The 19,647-nt window shown below is 36.9% G+C and overlaps 1 protein-coding gene across 2 annotated transcripts in view; it reads left to right on the top strand.

Moving 5' to 3' along the window:
- LOC149068562 (uncharacterized) overlaps nucleotides 1-19,647 on the top strand; it is a 99,298-nt gene that overhangs the window by 64,251 nt on the left and 15,400 nt on the right. For both annotated transcript variants that reach the window (XM_089250318.1, XM_089250317.1), the window contains exon 13: nucleotides 1,151-18,904. In XM_089250318.1, coding sequence (XP_089106444.1) covers nucleotides 1,151-18,904 — 17,754 coding nt within the window. The remainder of the gene's footprint in view (nucleotides 1-1,150; nucleotides 18,905-19,647) is intronic.

Raw genomic sequence — 19,647 nt, 5'->3', positions numbered from 1 at the left:
TGGCTGCTGTGGTGGTCGAGTGGTCATAGGGACTGATTCCCGTCATGAGGTCCCGGGTTCGAACCCCACTGTTGCCGCAGTGGTAGTCGGCTGAAGTTGGTTTTCTGTGGTTCCCAACTTCAAGGCGCGAATGCGAGCTGATCTCCCCTTTAAAAAGTCTTGCCACAGAGAGCAATGGGCCTACAAACAGTACAAATGTAATTCAATCATAACACTTCACTTCTAAAATATAGAGGGCAGCACTGAAAAATCAAACACAACACTACATACGCACTCAGACTGTTAGGTACACACACAGTTACACTTCCGGCACAACTCACTAGGTAGTAAATCGCCCATAGATGGAGATAGACCTGAGTTGTGCTTGGTTTGAAAGAAAGAAAGTAAAAAACCTGACCTAAGCCTATCGTAAACCTCCCAGACTCCCTCTTATTCAGATGAATCTCATAGAAGCCGCCTATCGGTAAATGCAGGAAGCTCAAAAAATGTGACCCCAAGTGAGGAACAAATGTTCTTCAGGCCTAAATTGAATTGGTGGATTCTACTCCTATACTTCCTACTACCCTTTGGCATTACTGGAATCACTGCCACATCTGAACCCGCCTCCTTAGCAGATAATAGTAAATCCCAGTACTCTGACCGACTCACTAATAACAGCTCCTACCTTATTCATTCTCACCCACAGGATTACAAGGGAAACTTTGGGCAATGAAAAATGTCTCGAATGTTGCTAATCTTCCCCCCAGGAATACAACAGCGCTTGAAACCCCAAAAATCCCTACACTCTGTTCCCTAGTTCTCTAACCATAGAATCGCAGATGATTAAACCCGTATCACTACCCACCTCTACCTCATCCACGACCACCTATTCACTCTCTAAACTGTCATGGTTCGTGGAGATTGCTTCTTCATCGACAAGTGGCTTCATAATAACTGGGCCCTCTAAAACCCATTTAAACTCTATTTACCATTCGAAAAACTCTTGAACTCCACTGGCTATGAGAGTTCCAGTGCCACCTATATTTGCGGAGGAGGTCGGCCTCTTACCATTACACAACACATTTAATTCATATCATTGCTATGAAATGATGCTATTTAAATAAATCTTATAACATTTTTGCATTTGTGTTTTTTCTCCCTTTTTTTAAAGATTTTGGAGCTGACTGTTCGGGGAAATTTCACCCAAAAACAAATAGCGGAAGCTTTGAAAAACAACAATGGTAATACAGAATTGGCATATGCTGACCTGATAAGAACATCAAGTAAACGTTTTAAGCATATTCTGAGTCCTGGACTGAGTGAAGAAAGCGAAGATGTCAGTTTACATATCCCAGCACCTGGTGCCATTGGGGACTATGAAGGTAAAGATACTTTGAAAGTGGAACGCAGAACCCATGAAAAAGATGTAGATGAAAGTACGAGTGAGAAGAAACGGTCAGACTTTTTCACTAAGTTGACTGCAATACGAGAAGCACAAAATGAAAGGCGAAAAGCTAGGGAAGAAAAAGAGTTCAGTAGGGAGTTGGAAGTAGTTTCTACTGAAAATGACCTTATGGAGCCAGAGCTAAGTACTGATGATTCATATTTTGAAAAGAAAGATAATTTTTCAATACCTGAGGACTCTTATCTCGCAGAAGATCTCGGAAATCAAGAAAAAAAAATTGAAGACATGTATGATGCACAAACTCCTGAAAAAATCAACTATGAAATAAAAGAGGAAATTCAAGATCCAGTGAAATCAGTTTCTGATCACTTTGTCGATGGTGAGAATGATGCAAGCTTGCATATTGAAGAAAAACATGAGCACAATGATTTGCCATCTTTCGATAATAAGTTGGATTTGATATCAGAAAAACTTTCAGAAGATGTTTTAATAGCTGGCCTTACAGAATCTGTTGTTGAAATGACTGGTACCATAGATTCCAGCCAGTTTGAAATGGTTCCCGATTGCAATATTGCTGAAAATGTTGAAGAATTTGAAAATGAAGACTTGGAAGATATCAAATTAGAGGATAATAAATATGATGAATTGCCAGAAGATTTTGATAGTCACTGGATAGATTCACAAGGTGAATGGATTGAAGAATATTCAGATGAACAGTGGGATGATGAGGGTGAAGGTGAATGGGTCACTGTTCGAACAAGGTTTAAAAAACTTGAACCTCAATTCGATGCTGATGCAATGGAGATGGCAGCTTTATGGGAGAAAGAGGAATTAGTTGATGATGTGTTTGAGGATGAACTTGATATCGTTTCACCATCTGGTGAAAACTTGGAAATGGTAGACGAGCTTCCAGAAGAGCAGGTAGATGAGTGGACTGGAGCAGAGTTAAAGGCTAAAGAACTGCTGTCGGACATCAATGAAACTGATAAGCTTCATGAGGAACCAGATGGTACTTATGAATTTGGCAGTGATGTGAATGACAATTGGATTTTGAAAGACACTGAAAAACTTCTTCAGTCTCCTGAAAGTGAGAAAGGTGCAACTGAAGAACACACTGAAATGTTAGACGAGGATATGATAATAATGAAATTGGAAGCAATTCCTAAAGACAATACGGAAGAAAATAAAGCTCCCCTTGTTGCATCTGAATTAAAACTTGAGACAGTAGAAAAAGTTTCTAACATTATGAAAGAGAGTATTGGAGATGATTGGGAAAAACTTGAGGAACAATTAGTTTTAGATCTCGTTAGAAATGAAGAATCAGTCAAAACAGTCAGCCAAGTTTCGACTGCTGAAGATGTAATTTCTTCAAAAATGTGCTTAGATCATTTTTCTATGAAAGAAAACAAAGAGCCAGTAATTCCTGTTGATGAAAGTAATTTTTCTGGTGTTGAACAGATTTCAGAAACCAAGCAGCAAAAGCTGGTATCTAAAGAAGTGCCTGATCCACTAACATCTGAAACAACTCCATCCACTATAATACAGGAAAATACTCAATCTGCTGCACTAATTAAGGATGAACCTAATCAGCTACCAGATAAAAAAACGCCAAAGCCGCCCATGAGGAGAAAGTCAAAACTCAGCGATGCTGACATAAGGCAAGCTTTGGCTGAAGCCTCCTCAACCACATTTATAGGTGAGGTAGGTCTACCTCCCCCATTACCCCCGAAAACTAGAGACAGAAACTCAGCAGCAACAGAAAAGAATATTGTCATGCTATCAAACATTGAACTAAATGATCAAATCGAAAAGACTGAACCAGAGCAAGTTGAAAGAACAAAGGTTGAGAATATTGTTGTGAAAGAAGATTTCCTTGAGCTAGATACAAGGGTTGTAGAGTTTCAGTCAAAAGATGGATCACCTGTAACTTCTATGTCCTGTGAATCAGATTCAAATTTCTTTGCTGACTCAGAATCAGAATTTGAAATGGGTGTATCAAGAACAAAAAAAACTCATAGACCAGAGTCGAAGCAGCAGTTAGACAATAGAATACAGAGTGAGGATGAACAAGAAGAAAAAGACGAAGTCAGAAATGAAACTGATAATAATCCTGTATCAAAATTTTTCTTTGATCGAGAAAGGGTCATGTTAGCAGAGTATGAAAATACAGAGTTCACCAAATTAGACATGAAAAGACTACATGATGGAGCTAATACACATAATGAACTTGTTACAAAAGATACTGCTATGGACATTGATGAGCCAAGTTATGGTAACTTTGCAGAAATAACATCTCCAAAAGCTTTTCGGGAAAGTGTTGGCAGACCGTTGCAGCTTTTCAGAGAAACTAAAACACCGTCTTTTGAAAAAGAAACTGACCGTATACCAGAAAGAATAAGTAAACCTGATCTAGAATTACAGCAAAAATATCACCAGGATCGAAGCTTGGAAGACATTGTGAATGACCAACCTGTGAGAGAACACCTGTCGGAAATAAAGCCTATTGAAATAGAAGCTAGTAAAATTTTGCAAGGACAAATCATATCTCAGGATATTCTGCAAGAAAGTCAAGATGTTTCAGTTAGTAATCAAAATGATGAATTTCAGATTCCACAGATTTATCCAGGTATTCAAACCACCAAAGCCGAAGAGTCTCTTGTGAAAACTACTTTGATCCCATTAGAAGAACAAAATTACTGTCCAGAAGGTTTAGTTTCTTATAGTGAAGAAAGAGAAGAATTCTTTCCTGCTCTATCGGAAATGGAGGCAACTTCAGCTGTTGCAGATTATTATTTTGGTAGATACAATGAAATAAAAGTCGCCCCGAAACCCAAGAAGAAACCAAGGCCATTGCTATCATCCAAAACTCCTATAGCAAGTTCTTTGTCTGCAAGTATGACAAGTCCGAAGCCAGACAGTATACCCAAAGTTGATGATAATCTCTCCAAATCACAACTTGAATCAGCTTCGGAGAGTAAACAAGCCAATTCTGAAAACTGTGAAGCCATTCCAGTTCCAATCAGTGAAAACGCTAATGAGGCAATAGATCAAGTTATAGGAAGGAATGAGCAACTGAGCACAATCCAACCCACTTTTGTCCAGCATAAAGCAGATGTGTCATTGAAAATGCAGCTTCCCGTAACAACAGAAACTTATAAAAAGGATGAAGCTATTCAAATGGAAATGAAACTAGCTGCTGATTCTTCTACTCAGGTGGCGCCAAAACAGCCTGCTGATGCAGCATCTGAATCTTCTTCTTTTGCAGAAGATTATTTTTTTGGTTCATATAATCAAATAACTGTTCAAAGAAAAGTTAAAACTGGACCAATGCTCCGTTCCATACCAAGATCACCATTTAACAGAGCTACAGGCAAGGCTCCGAATAAAGCTGTGCTTAACAGGTCATCTTCTGAAGCAACTGATCCCAATGTGCTCACTGTTATTCCTGCTCAACAAACTGACAATGTTGTTCTGAATGAAGAAACAGTTGAAGTTGAGGATGAAGTCTATGAATTTTTTGAGGCTACTGATGGAAATTATCAAATTAGATCAGATTCTCCTCTCAAAGACAATGAACAGGCAGATTTTGTTGAAGCTTTTGAGACTTTGTCTGTTTTCAACTTACCTGTTGATTTCAATAGTCACGATGTAAATGATGCTCAAGAAACTCAGAAAACCATTCTGCAGCATTCTACAGTTGTGGAACCACTCAAGTCCAACACAAGTGCTCATGTTATTCAAAGTGAAATACCAAAAAGTAAATCTGTTCGCTTTGAAGAAATTCAAGAGAATATTCCCCCTGGTGTTGCTCCCCCACCGAGGATGAAAAGAGGAAAATCGACTCCATTCAATGGGCATGGAGGACAACCCAGTATTGCTGGCAATACTAAAGATGCAGTGCAACTTCCCCCGACATACGTTGCTGAAGAATATTTATTTGGCAGGTACAATGAGGTTGCTAGTCAATCTGGTAAAATGGCTAAAAAAAAACTTCTACCCTCTATTGAGGACATAGGCTCACAGCCAGGTGTTATGTTTGATGACCCATCCTATACCCATGATGTGATTGAAGTTGAAGAAAGATGTTTACTGTCGTCTGAATCAACATTTGCAGCAGAACTTGTGTTATATAATCAGGAAAGTGGTTTTATTACCAATGAAGAAGATCCATCCGCTGAACATAGCGAAATAGTCTTACTGCCAACAGCAACTGAACAATTTTACTATAATGATGCAGAGCAAACATCTGATCATTCCAAAAGCAATGTTTTGCCTAATTTGACACCAGAACTAGTTTCTCTCAATGATGTACTTCGTAACTCTTCTGAATCATCTGATACTATGTATCAGTGCATCCAAAACTTAGTACAGCCTATTAATGATATAGCTAACTCAACATTTGAAAGTGGTGGCAAATTGGAAATCTATTCAATGCCGCAAGATCAAGCATCCAGCAAAACTAATATAATAGATTCTAAGATGATTCCCAGCTCTGGATCCTTAGCAGAGAATGAAACTATTACTTCATCTTCCTCCTCCATATTGTCTGAGAGAGTTTTTGATCAAACGTTTCCAGAAACATCTGTCATGCTCAGTCAGGGTGTTTTAAAATTTCCCAAACATTTGACAGGTTTGGATACGATACATTTGCCTGAGGTCAAAACTGGAATAGAAACTATTGATGTAAATGCTAAAATTATTTCAGATTGCCATGTAACTGAGTCTGCCATTTTTCCATGTGTTGAGTCTGTCTCATTTACATCAGAGGCTTCTACAAACTTAGCTTTAGACTGTGATACTAATGGTAATGTAATGACACATCCCATAGAAAAAAACCATGAGTCTTCACAATTTGCAGAAGTTTCTTATCCTCCAAATCTCTCTGAAAACGAGCAAAAAATTGAGGATTTGATATTAAATGAATCTTTTGAGTGTATCTCGACTAACAAACAGACATTGAACGTTGCTACTAAAATAAGTAATCATGATTTACTGAGGTTAGAAGAATCGGATAATTTAGAACCATGTGAAGCAGAAATACTGGATGAACATGACATTTCTGTGCAAGAACGATGCTCAAAATTAATTATTGGCTCATACAATGACCAGTTGCACGATATAACTTCCATGCATGACGATAATCAGATTGAAGATTCAAATTTTTCTGAAAAACAACTTTCTCCATCCAAAGAAAGTTTTGTTGATGCCATTATTTCTAATTTAGATAGATCTACAATTTCCATTCCAAACATTGGAAGCATTTATGTACCTGGAACAGTTTCAGATGAAGCATCTGGTGATAATATACATCAATCAGAGATTCTTCCAAGTGAATGTGATGAGACTGTTGCATCCTCTAAGAATCAATATAAGAAAATGCCTCAATCGATGACATCATGTCCTATGATTATACACAATATTGATTCTCAAAAAAGAGTAGTCAATGAACAAGTTACATCTATTCCTGAACAAAGCTTCTTGGACGACATAGAACAGGAGGATAGAGTCGTTAACGTGCCGTTTGAGAGTCAGGATGAAATAAGTGATAGTGCGAATGAAGAAACTGATGGTAAAATATCCAGTGAAGAATTTACTCTGTATGATACCACATACATGTCTGCAGTAAGTCGTTTCTATGAAGAATGGATAGAATATGCCCACCCTAGTGTTTCAGAAAATATTGAAATTTCAGCAAGTGATAGAGCTCAACAACCCATCAGATGTAAACATTCTGGAGGTAGTCTTGCTTCAAGTGAATGTTCTAGTGAGGAAGATTCCTTCGAATCTGTAGAGGGAAATGACAGTGACTGGTTAGGATCAACTATACAGGGGCCTAGGTTATCGCACATTGTTTCAGATACCAATTCGAAGGTTAAAACAACTGGACAAATGGAATATAAGATTATTGATTTTCCAGAAACTTTCTTAAGTGGAATAACTTCTCCAAAAGCTAGCACTGTCGTTGATAGTAGTCATCATGACATCATCTGTATGACTGCTAAAATTGCTCCACAAAAACCTATGATATCAAACTATAATTATGCAGTCAAAAGTGTAGACTCTGAGAATTTTAATGATGTGACAAAAATATATTCCATGTCTCATACAAAGAAGTCAACTGCAGAGTGTGCATGTCAAACGGAAATAGAGTATTTTGAAGAACAATTTTTTGATTCCTTGGATGATAATCTGCCTCAGTCGTACTCTATTGAAAATCATAATGATGATATCTTAGCTAAAGTTGAAATAGGTGTACAATGTCATATCTCACCAGAGAGACGCAGCATTTGTGAGAGTCTTAATATAGAGCAAAATGCATATTTGATCTCAATGTCAGCCACTGAAGAAAATAAAGAAAGTTCTTCCAGAGCAGAGATGAAGGAGTTTGAAGCAGGAACAGAGGAATTTGAAGAATGCGAAAAATTATCAGATTACAGTGATGGTGCAAATAACATATATGATGATAACATTGATTATAGCGAGGGCTCAGAATGTAGTCTGTATGAGGAAGCAAAGTCAGCAAAGTCAACAGAAATCGATACTCGTACAAGAAATGAACAGCAACAATCTGACGTAAAAACTTGGCCCAAAAAAGATAAGAAAGAGAAAAACACTGATCATGACATTAGAAGTTTAGATAAAGGTAATGTTTCATCTGAAATTTCAGATTCTCTTTCATTGTCAAAACACCAAGAGAAAGTGTTGCTAGTAACAGAAAAAGAGCATCAAGTTTCAGAGAAATTAGTTTCTTTAGTTCATTCAACAGCTACCAATGAACAAAGTGCACTAGAGAACAACAAATATGCTCAGGATAATTTGGTTTTGGAAAGTAGTAATGATAGTTATGCTGATAGTCAGGTTGAAATCCAGAATACTGGCTCAGAAATACAGTCTCAAATTATCTCAGAAATAAAGTCTCAAACTGGCTCAGAAGTAAAGCCTCAAACTGACTCAGAAGTAAAGCCTCAAACCGGCATCAAAAGTCAGCCACAAACTGCCTTAGAAGTGCGGTTAGAAACGTTCTCAGAAGTAAAGCTTCAAACTGATGCAAAAATAAAGTCTCAAACTGACTCAGAAGTAAAGTCTCAAACTGACTCGGAAGTAAAGTCTCAAACTGACTCAGAAGTAAAGCCTGAACCTGGGTCAGAAGTGAAGCCTCAAACTGACTCAGAAGTGAAGCCTCACACTATCTCAGAAGTAAAGCCACAAACTAGCTCAGAAGTTAAGTGTCAAACTGGATCAAAAATAAAGCCTCAAACTGACTCAGAAGTAAAGCCTCAAACCGGCATCAAAATTCAGCTACAAACTGGCTCAGAAGTGCAGTTAGAAATGTTCTCAGAAGTAAAGCTTCAAACTGATGCAGAAATAAAGTCTCAAACTGACTCAGAAGTAAAGCCTGAACCTGGGTCAGAAGTGAAGCCTCAAACTGACTCAGAAGTGAAGCCTCAAACTAGCTCAGAAGTTAAGTGTCAAACTGGATCAAAAATAAAGCCTCAAACTGACTCAGAAGTAAAGCCTCAAACCGGCATCAAAATTCAGCTACAAACTGGCTCAGAAGTGCAGTTAGAAATGTTCTCAGAAGTAAAGTTTCAAACTGATGCAGAAATAAAGTCTCAAACTGACTCAGAAGTAAGGCTTCCAACTGATGCAGAAATAAAGTCTCAAACTGACTCGGAAGTAAAGCTTCAAACTGATGCAGAAATAAAGTCTCAAACTGACTCAGAAATAAATCTTCAAATTGTTTCAGAGGTACAGCTTCAACTGGACATGAATGACTTATCAGAAATGTCTCAAGTTGGTAAGTCAGAAAGGTCTGAAGAATCTTTATCTTCAGATGTTACTGTGATAGAAAATATTGTTGACAGAGATCTTGAGCTATTTAGAGAATCGTTTGAAGAAATAGAACCTGTCGTAAGTCAAACTATTGAATTTGTTGCCATGACTGAAAACTCTGCTGAGTATGCAGTTGAAATTACCCCTATTCAAAAGGTTCCATTGGTTCCTACTATAAAGGATCTAAAATTTGTTGAAGTAATTGAAAATAAACGTGAGGATCCTGTAGCTGTTGATATTGGTAATGATGAAATTGAGAGTGTTGAGCCGTCTGTGCCTACTGTGGAATATTTTTATGGACCATTGCCTGTATCTGTGTCCGAAGATACAAATCTTAGGAAATCCATCAAGTCCAACGCAGAATCTGAAGAGGATGAACATTTCAGAAGTAAGACAACAATCGATTCTGGTTTTCAATCATCTGATGAGGATAGAAGAATTTCAGAAGAATATGATTCATGTTCAGAAGGATCTGTGTCGAGAAGTCTAAGTAGAATTTCAGAGGGTGTAGATGTATGGGAAGATGTATGTTCAACTGTGGGATCAGAAATTTCATCTTTAACGGGACATTATTTTGATGCAGAGTCAGGCATGCCAAATGTATGCTCAGAGTCAGAAGATGCCAGTGCAATTTTCTCTGATGCAGTTTCTGCATTATCCAGTGCCAGTACATCTGAGCAACATACTTTAAGCTTTTACCTTGATTATAGTGACATCTCAGATGAGTGCTCAACTGCTTCAGCAGATGATGTGGAGTCCATTTCAGAATCGATATCAGAGTGTGATAAAGATTGTGAACCTCTTCAAGACATGGAAGCAGTTTTAGACATTTTTAGTGGAACATCTAGCTTATTTGAAGACAGTGAGAGTATCAGATTTCAAAAAACAGTTCAGAATTCTGTTTGCCCATCTCTTGTAGAATTAGCAAGCAGGTCTCTGCAAAGTGATGAAAAAGTTTCTACTGTTATTACATCTGCCAACGCTTCAGTTGATGATGCACCCAGTGATGATAATCAGGTTACTTCTATTTGCCAAGTTCTTATTTCTGAAAACAAAGATGAGACTTCTCTCACAAACACTCTTCCCTCTCTCAGTGTCAGAGAAACTGAGAAGTCTGAGAATCAGTTAGGTAGTAAGTCAACACCAGAAGATGCTGATGGTAATGAAGTATCTTTCATTAGTGTGTCTGATGAATCTGAGCGATGCGCTAGCCAAGGAAGCGATGAGGTTGGAGATGAATTTTCATCCTTGCATGAAGACTTAAAATTTGAAATTGCTGAGCAAACGCCTGAAATACCTATGAAAATAAATGCAATCAGTGTAGAGGGCTCGCCTGATGATAATGTACAATGTGAAAACCTATCCATTCTTAGTGAATCTGTGCCATCAGGTAAGGTGGAATTAAAAGAAATGTTTTGTTATGATGAAAGTGAACAGCCTAGCAATCAGGATCATGAAAATACATTTGAAAATAAAATAGAAATTAGAGAAAAAAAAGAAAAGACGGTACAGAATGCTGAATTAAAATTTGATTTTTCAGTGCGCGAGGCTACTTCAGAGTCAGATTTTCAGGATTCTTTACCTTCTTGTAGTCACACAGGCACCATAGCAAAGCAAGGCATTTTGAAAAATTCTGCCCGGGAATCACACGAGTTACCTCAAATGGATAGGAATAAGAGCTCTTTGAATATCAGACCTTTGCAAGAGTTATGCATGAACTCTCTTCAGTTATATGATACTTCTACTGGAATTGACAGTTATTCTGCTGAGTTAGCATATGTTTTGGAATCAGAATATATATATGATGTTAAAGGTCATGATTCATTTAAATCTTCATCAGTTTGTATTCTTAATGACACAAGTGCTACCAGTGAAGTCGAAAATGCTACCAATTTAGAAATGCCTGAACTTTCCCATGATGAAAAAACAAGTAAAGAAGTATCTGATGATGTCTGGTCTCCAGAGAAAACACCAACTGTTGATTTATGTCATAGAGTCCTACTATCTCCTGTGGAAAAGGATAATCAAATCATTCCACCTATGTCCAAAATGCCACTTGCAGTCGAAACACAAGATGTTGTTTCTCTCATAGAATATACGGATAATATATTTGAACCATTATTACCAGAAGCAGCAGAAATAATGAATGAGATTGATGACCTTCCACAAACTGTACTAGCAGCTCCTGTGTACAGTCACAATAATGAATATGGCATAATGAATGAAACACCATCTGAACTGGAAGAATTCATTGACATTTCATCGAGTCATCTTGCTATCAGTATTAAAGAAGAATGCAAAGATGTTGAGAGTGACCATTCTGTTGAAGAATTTGAAGAGTGTTGCACTCACTCATATTCATCTGAATTAGTTGCAGCTGAAATTACTCAAACCACATGTCTTGAGCCTGTTTCACCCATATCTGCTATATTGCAAGAAGTTTTAGAGACTTCAGTGACTCTAAAAAATGATCCAACAACACCAGAAATTAGTCAAGTTTGTGAGACTACAGGTGAGCCAAAAACCAGTATTACATTGGAATATGAAGCCATGCAGAATTTTGATGGTGACTCTATCAGAGAAAGAATAGACACTTTGATAGATGCTCCAGAAATACCATTGGTGGATTATATTTCAGAAAGCAGAATGCTAAATGCTGTGCACATTACAGGCCATGTTGAAAACCTTAATGCTATTATCACTGATGATATTCTGCATATAGAACCTTCCAAAGCTGATGCAAAAGAATATCGTTCAGAGTTGGAAGAAAATGCTTCACTTGATTTACCAAATAATGAAGATCGTGATGCCTCATTCCATTCAGTCACTGAAAATGATATAAGCCTTCACGAAAACGATGAAAATCAGAGTGTTTATGAAGAAATAGATTCTTCTGTTAGAATTTCTCCATTACTATCTCCCGCAGACAAAGCTGAATCTATTGGTGATGAAGACAAAATCGTGCCATCAGAGATTAATGTTTCTGAAAATTCACAACTGATATTAGAAAGTAAAAAAACTGATCATGAAATGGTTGAAGTGGAATCAAACAATAAGATTGTAGAAAGTAGCTCAGGGAATGTTTTTTCAGGTTCTGCAAATGATGTAGTTTCTGAAAAGAATGAGATGATTTGTGGACAAAGACATGATCAACTTCAAGAAGCCAGGGACTCTCTCATAACTGTTGCAGTTTCAAAAAAAGATTCACAGGTTTGCCTAGTGAATAAAGAAGTCTTTTTAGATGTTACATCAGACATACCATCTATTGAGGATGTGTGGGATGATGTAGAGGGGGAACCAATGTCTTCTAAAGTTATTAATATTGTTAATAAGTCAGATGAAAGTGAGCTAGTAAACTTACCTGATAAGGTGATTGAAAACAGTGAGGACTTGGCTTCATTTTCATCATTAGTGGAGGATGGTTCTGCCATCAAACATATTGAAGAAGAACATGTTATACCTTCAGCCATCAATACGATTTCAGAAATATCACAGGAAACATATAGTAAGCAGCAACTAAAGCAGAAAAGACAACATTCAATTGCTGAAGTAAAGTTCTTGGAAGAAGTTACAAACGATACAGTGACAGCCTATTTTGCTGAGGAATGTGAATTCCAAGTTCTGAAAGAAGAAGTTTCTGATTTTAAGATTGAAATTTCACCCGCTGATCTTAACCAAGTTTATATGTGTCATGTGACAGAAGATACTGAAGCTGATCACAAAACAGAACCCATGAAGAAATTTTCTAATGGAGATAAAACAAAATCATCTTCTGATAGAGCTGATACTGTTGCAGATTTCAGTGAACTCAGTGAAATTGTTGACTTTCCTACTGATTCTACTGGTGTGGAAGATATAACAACTGTCAGCAAGCCTATATTCAGTAAGGAAAGTCTGAAGTCTGAAAGTCATGATGTGTATTCAAGTTGCTCTCCTGGCAACGCAGAGTTACAGTTTTTGAGTTGTACTGATACAGATTTCGTATCAGAATTCACCAATGAGAAATTTGAAACATCAGAAATCGAAGAAAAGGTAGATGCATTTGAAAGAGCTCAAGCAGAAAGTAATTTAGTAGCTGATACAAGTGAAATAAGTGAAGTATCTGACTTTCCTACTGATTCCAGTGAGATGGAAAATCCTTTGACTGTCAGCAGACCATCAATATCTGAATTCAGTTCCAAAGCTGAGTCATTTTCTGAAGCTTTAGTTAGATCAAATAGGTTGTCCATCGACAGTTTCCCATCAGATGATAAAAGAATGGAGGAATCAAGTCAAAAACCTTGCTTTGAATCTGTGGCAATCGAAAGCAAGATGGCAAATTCAGAGGATATTGTGGAGAAGGAAGCTCTGATTCCAGCTGATAAAGAAACAAGAATTTCTATGGAAGGAGTTGTCCCTCGCCAAGATTTCTCAGATGCCAAACTATCTTCAGCAGATTTGGTACAGCTTCCAGATTTGGAATCAAATAAACTAGACGCTATTTCTGATCTATTAGCTGCTACAGAAACAGTGACATTATCAAAGACTGATGTTAAAGAAAGACTCCCTATTTGTGTCTCGTATGAACCAAAAGACCAATCCAGAATCCAAGAAATAGCTTCATCTTTAAATTCTCCAACTGATGGTCAATCTGAATTGATGTATTATTCTGACGAAGTATCGTCTGCTCATAGTGATGTTAACTACAACTCTGCTGTGTATTTTACAGCAGAACCGGATACTACCACAGCTGATATAAGTGAACTAAGTGAGATTTCTGATTTCCATGCTCATCTTGCCACTCCACTTTCTGTGACCACACCTGTAATCGATGAAGAAATTGCCTCAGAAAGTACCATACAAAGCAAGCAAACATCATTTACCCACTCAGATGGAATCGAGTTTCCAGAAATCATTAAGGAAACATTTTCCATTGTCAAAGAAGCAACACAAGACCGAGAACAATGCCAAGTGAATGAGGAATTGATAGAAATGATAAAAACTGTGAAATTAAGTGATGATACATCTGATAATACAGAATTCCAGTCTGTTAAGGATACCGAAGTCAAGGATTCAATCGCAGAATCATTATCTAAATTTGAAAGTATTAGGGATGATACTGATAATATTCTGGAACAGTCTTCAATGGATCAAATAAACAATGTTGAAATTATAAATAAATCAGACCAGCATGATATAAACCTACTCTCAATGGAACAGGGAAATGAAACAACTAATCTAACTACATCTTCCCAACCACCCCTTGAAGGTATCAGTTCTCCAGACTTTAAGACTGTCAATGTTTCTATTGAAGATGAATTAACAGAAACGTTCAAGTCTGTAGCAGATGAATCAGAAGCTTTCCATGAATATGATGTTGAATGTCAGGATATCTCAAAGGAAAAAGTTGCTGAAATGAAGTTTTGTGATGCAATTGATTTCAAGACTCAAGAATCTGTTAGTGCTCTACCAGGTACAGCTGGAAGTGATCAGATTCAATCTCTTGAGCAAACAAATGACAATCAATCATTAAATTTCACTTACATGGATGCACCTGAAACTGTTGAACATACAACTGAGGACACACATATTTTGTATAATGGTAGTGTGGATATTGCAAAAGTAATGGATGTGAGTTCTGAGATAGTGCACGATAAAGAGCCAGAGACTGGTGTAGTTTCTGATCAAAAAGCTAATGTGATTCTTAAAGTGCCAGAAGAAAAAGTTACTGAATGTAATATTAGTGAAAATGATGCTGGAATGGGCAAAGTTATACACTCTGGTGACATTCAGAATGGGGCATCAAAAATTTCTGATGAGTCAAACAGTCTTATTTCTCCAAATAAAGAAGTACTCAACGAGATTTCTTCGGAATTTATTGTAACTCCTGTATCTTCTGGAACTCATCTCCAGGAAAAATCAGTGGAATCATTCGAAGAATTTGAAAAAATTACAGAAGTTGATTTGAGTGATTATAATGATGCCATTAGTGAATCTCTATCCACAGAGATGGATTATAAAACCATGACTGAAAACACTTCTATTTCAACAAATATTCCACCAGATTCTTCTGTATCACAAATTTATGATGATGAAGCCACCCATGTTCTGTTGCACTCAGAACAAGAAGATGCATCAAAATTACTCAGTGGTCAGGTCGATAGTTTTAATGAATATAATTTAGAACAGTCATCACAGGTCAATGAAAATATAATGGACTTGGAGAAGATAATTGGAACAGATCAAAATTTGCCAGTTATTGAACAACTGTGTAATAACGGAGAAGCTATAATAGATCATGTTCAGAAATTAGAAATATGTGAGCCTGACACTCACAATGTTCAAAAATTAACTAACACTTCTCAAGCATCTTTCACTAAAGGCAGAACTTCCGAAAAACCTGATGTTATAGTTACAAATGATGAGGAAATTGTATTCTATGAAGAATATGAATCAGCTGAACATTTGGAAGAAACACAAGATTTGGAAACAACTTCTGGTTATGGAATATATCACAAGAGTGAAGAATATCTTAGTGAAAATGACATGGAAGGCTCGTTTTATGAAAGTTGGTCTGACAGAAGCTTTGAACTTGAGGACAATGCATTACAGTATGAACAGTGTGCAGATGACGAATATACTGAAGAAAATTTGCTCTTTAATGACCAGGCTATCACAGATGAAGATGAGGAAGCAATATTGAGGGCTATAGATTCCAATCTTGAAAAATTTGACATAGACCATGCGCAGATGCTGGAAGGCTATGATTACGAACACCTAAATGTTAATTTGACATTAGAGTACGAGGAAGAATATGCGGCAGGTGACGAGGTGGAAATCCCTGACTTGAGCCTGGATGACTACATATCAGGAAGAGATGATACAGAGGAATTCAGCTATGATGTTGAGAGTTTTGCTTCTATTCCGAACCAGAGTAGTGCATCAGATAGCTTAAATGAAAAATCAGCAAAACTTGATGGCATCAATGAATTTCGTAAGGAAGTTCCAACATTGTCTGCCTGCCATGAAATGGAATCCAAAATAACAAACTCGGAGTTTGATGGCATCGAGCAGTTAAAAGAGTCTACCAATGATATTTTAACCATAAATAATAGTGATTCAACTGAAAAGGCTTGCATAATTGAACCAAGTTCTTTAGAAGTCATACATCAATCTACAAACAACATAGAAAAAACTGATGAAGAGTTAGCAGAAAAAATAGATTCTTACAAATCATCTATTCCTGAATATGATGTTATATTGAGTGAAGTTCCAGTTGAGACAGAACCTCTGTCATCAGCTACTTTGAAGGACTCTTACTCAGAGGAAGTCTTGCAGAAACCAGAAGAATCTGATCTTCCCTTTGATGCAAAAACATCAAAAGCCGATTCTTTAAATAAAGAAGATTTTAGTGATTCAAAATCGTCTGGATCTCTTGTTCGTGAAACTTTGTCTGAGCCAAAAATTGTGGAACCAGATATTTCTGAGCACAAGACATACATCAGTGTTGAAAAACCTGATGTAGAAATTCAAGAAATCATTCCAGATGCTGAGCTTGAACACAAAGTTTTGAAGGAATCTGAACCTTATGGAGAAAATTCATTCATAACGAAACTTGAATATTCAAAACTTGTTGCTGATTTGGAAGAGAAACCCTTACCTTTATTGGATGCAACACGGTCAATTTTACATGAAGAAAAGACTGCAGAATTATTGAAACAAGATGTGTCAGATGAACAGAAAACGTTTGAATCAGTTGTGTCTAGGGAGAATGCTTCTTTGGAATCAAACAGTTATAAATCTGTTGTATCTGAAAGTTCAAGTACTTCTACAATAGATATTCATGAATCAGAAAATTTAAAAACCCCCATCATATCTAAAACTGAAATCTCTCAGACTTCAAAACAGAATTCATTATTGTTATCAGAAGTCAGCCAAGACTCTAATTCTGAAATGAAAACTCACGAACAAGCCTCCAAACTTAAAGCTACGAAACAAGAAATGATTCCAATTGAAGCAATGAAATCTGTCAGCGCTCCAGAATCAAAAATCTTATTAGATGTGTTAAAAGCTCCTAACATAGAAAATAAAAGTTCAGATGATTCAAATACTCCTAAATCTGCAGTTTCACAAAACGAACCTATAAGTGAACCAGAAACATTTCAGTCAAATATAACTCATAAGAAATTAGCATCTGAAACAGAAGTTTCGAAGATTAATGGGAAAGAATGTTTTCCTGTCGAGGAAGTCTCCTCCAAAACTCCAGTGCACATCGCTACTGTGGACCATTCCGATAAAAAACTATTGGAGAATGATTCTTTAAAGCAAGAGGATTTGAATAGTTTAAAATTAGCTGGATCTTCTGTTTGTGAAACTGAAACATCACTTGAGCTAAAAGTGTTAGCATCAGATATTTCTAGGCAAGAGATATTTGTCGAAGTTGGAAAATTAGATGCAAAAGCTCTTTCTAGTCCAGAAATTCTTCCTAAGCCTCTAGTACATAAAACGTCAGGCGAATGCTCATCTGATTCAAAAGACATTCCAATTGATGTGAAAGATGTTGATTCCCTTTCTGCTGAAAGGAAACATTCCAAAACCCTTGCTGAAAAGCATAGTTCAAAAACTGAAACTGAAAACAAAGAAATCATGTCTTCCGATAATCTGACAAAAACTGAAACTACAGCAGCAGCTGTTGATGAGTCAACTGTTCTCAAAACAGATAAAATTAGTCCTGCTCAACCTATTCTTAGTGACAGTGCTGTAGAAGTTGAAAAAGTGATCACAACTGGGGCTGGTGAGGCAATGGAGTCTTCAACTGCTGAAGCCAGAGTCCTTTATAATGAGGAAAGTGCAACAGGTACAAAAAATACTTCTCAAGCTAATATAGAAATGACAAACTCAGTAAAAGATTTATCGGTTAATGAAAAAAGCAAAATAGTGTTGAGTGAAACAAGTCAATTGTTTTCTGATGAAAACTCTTCAAAAAATGTTTCCCAAGTTGAGCAAGATGCACCCAATCTACCTCCTAAGAAACCAAAAATATCAAGTCAAACTTTTCAAGAAAGTCTTGAAGCTGCCTTAGAAGAAAAACCAGTCATTCCGAGAAAGTTGTCATTATGCAGGCGATCTCCATCAATCATCGAAGTAGTTCCTGAAGCTAAAACCTCATTGGAGGAGGCCTTGCCTTGCTCAGCAGAATCTGTAAATGATCTAGAAAAAGCTTCCATTCCATATAAGAAACAAGACTCTGAAGTAATTGCCTCTACAGACAACAAACAAGTTCCAGAGCAAGTTAATCGTAGGGTAAGGAAACGTTCAGTACCCGAAACGCCAGCTGAGAAATTGCAACAGGATACTGCAAAGATCCCACCTCGCAGAAGAAGTAGAGTGAGTTCAATCGATAGCGATAAGTCAGAAGATGGACAGTGTGAGAAAGAATCTGTGAAACCGCCTCGGCGGAGGTCAAGAACAGTTGAGTCAATAGAGGACAATAATAAAAGCATTTCTAGTGAGAGGAAAAGCTCTATTGATAAGGATACAAAAGCTCCAGAATTACCTAAGAAACGATTATCAATTGATGCAGAAGCAAAAAGCTCTCCAAGTTCTGGGAGCGATATTAAAAATATTTCTGATGAGAGAAGGAAAAGTTCTTCTGTTGACAGTGATATCCGAATTCCAGAACTACCTAAGAAGCGATTATCCATTGAGGTGAGTTCAGTTTTTTTCTCCCTATTTTCAGCACCACAGTCTTAATTTGTACATTTTCTATACATTCTCATAGCTACAGCCATTGTTCTTACAAATATATTTTCCCCAAACAATGCTAACTTTGCAATCCTAATCCCGAAAAAAAAGCTCCCATAATTTCTTCAGTATGGTACAAAAAAAAAGCAGAAAATTCAAAAATGAAGCTTTGAAATCCTCACTTGCATTTGCATGCAACAAGAAGGAAAGACAGTCTTTCATAGGCTTGGGCTATGAATGCCACTTCTGATGACAGTGGTGACTTACCAAGTAGGCTCACAGGGTCCCAAAAGGGGGCCCCAAGTCAAACAAAGACCCATAAACTATTTAAGATTTCCATTACTAGGGTTACAATATATTTAATTTGGTTTTCCATTAAAATCATAAAAAAGCCTTGAAAATACTTGAGCTGAGCCCCTGAACTATTTAAGATGGCAGTAAGAGAAGCATCACTTTAATTATGATAACATGACCAACAAACAATGCAAATGTGCAAAGCCTCTTACAGACTTGTCCTCATTTAGAAGGCTTTGGTATACTGTATAACTCATGTTGTGAGACATCGCTATAGTTTATCAAGTCAAAATTTATTTGACGTTTTTAGCTCCTATTGCAAGACATTTGTAAACCAAGTTATTTATATTCTTTTTTACATCATCTTCTATCAAATTCATGTTTTTTTTAAATCAGTTTTTCCTTTATACAAG

This window comes from Pholcus phalangioides, unplaced genomic scaffold (genome assembly GCF_987345545.1).
Source record: "Pholcus phalangioides strain wild (caught in Gottingen) unplaced genomic scaffold, Ppha-v1.0 ptg000024l_1, whole genome shotgun sequence".
NCBI lineage: Eukaryota > Metazoa > Arthropoda > Arachnida > Araneae > Pholcidae > Pholcus > Pholcus phalangioides.
This window is presented reverse-complemented; position numbering and strand designations above follow the sequence as displayed.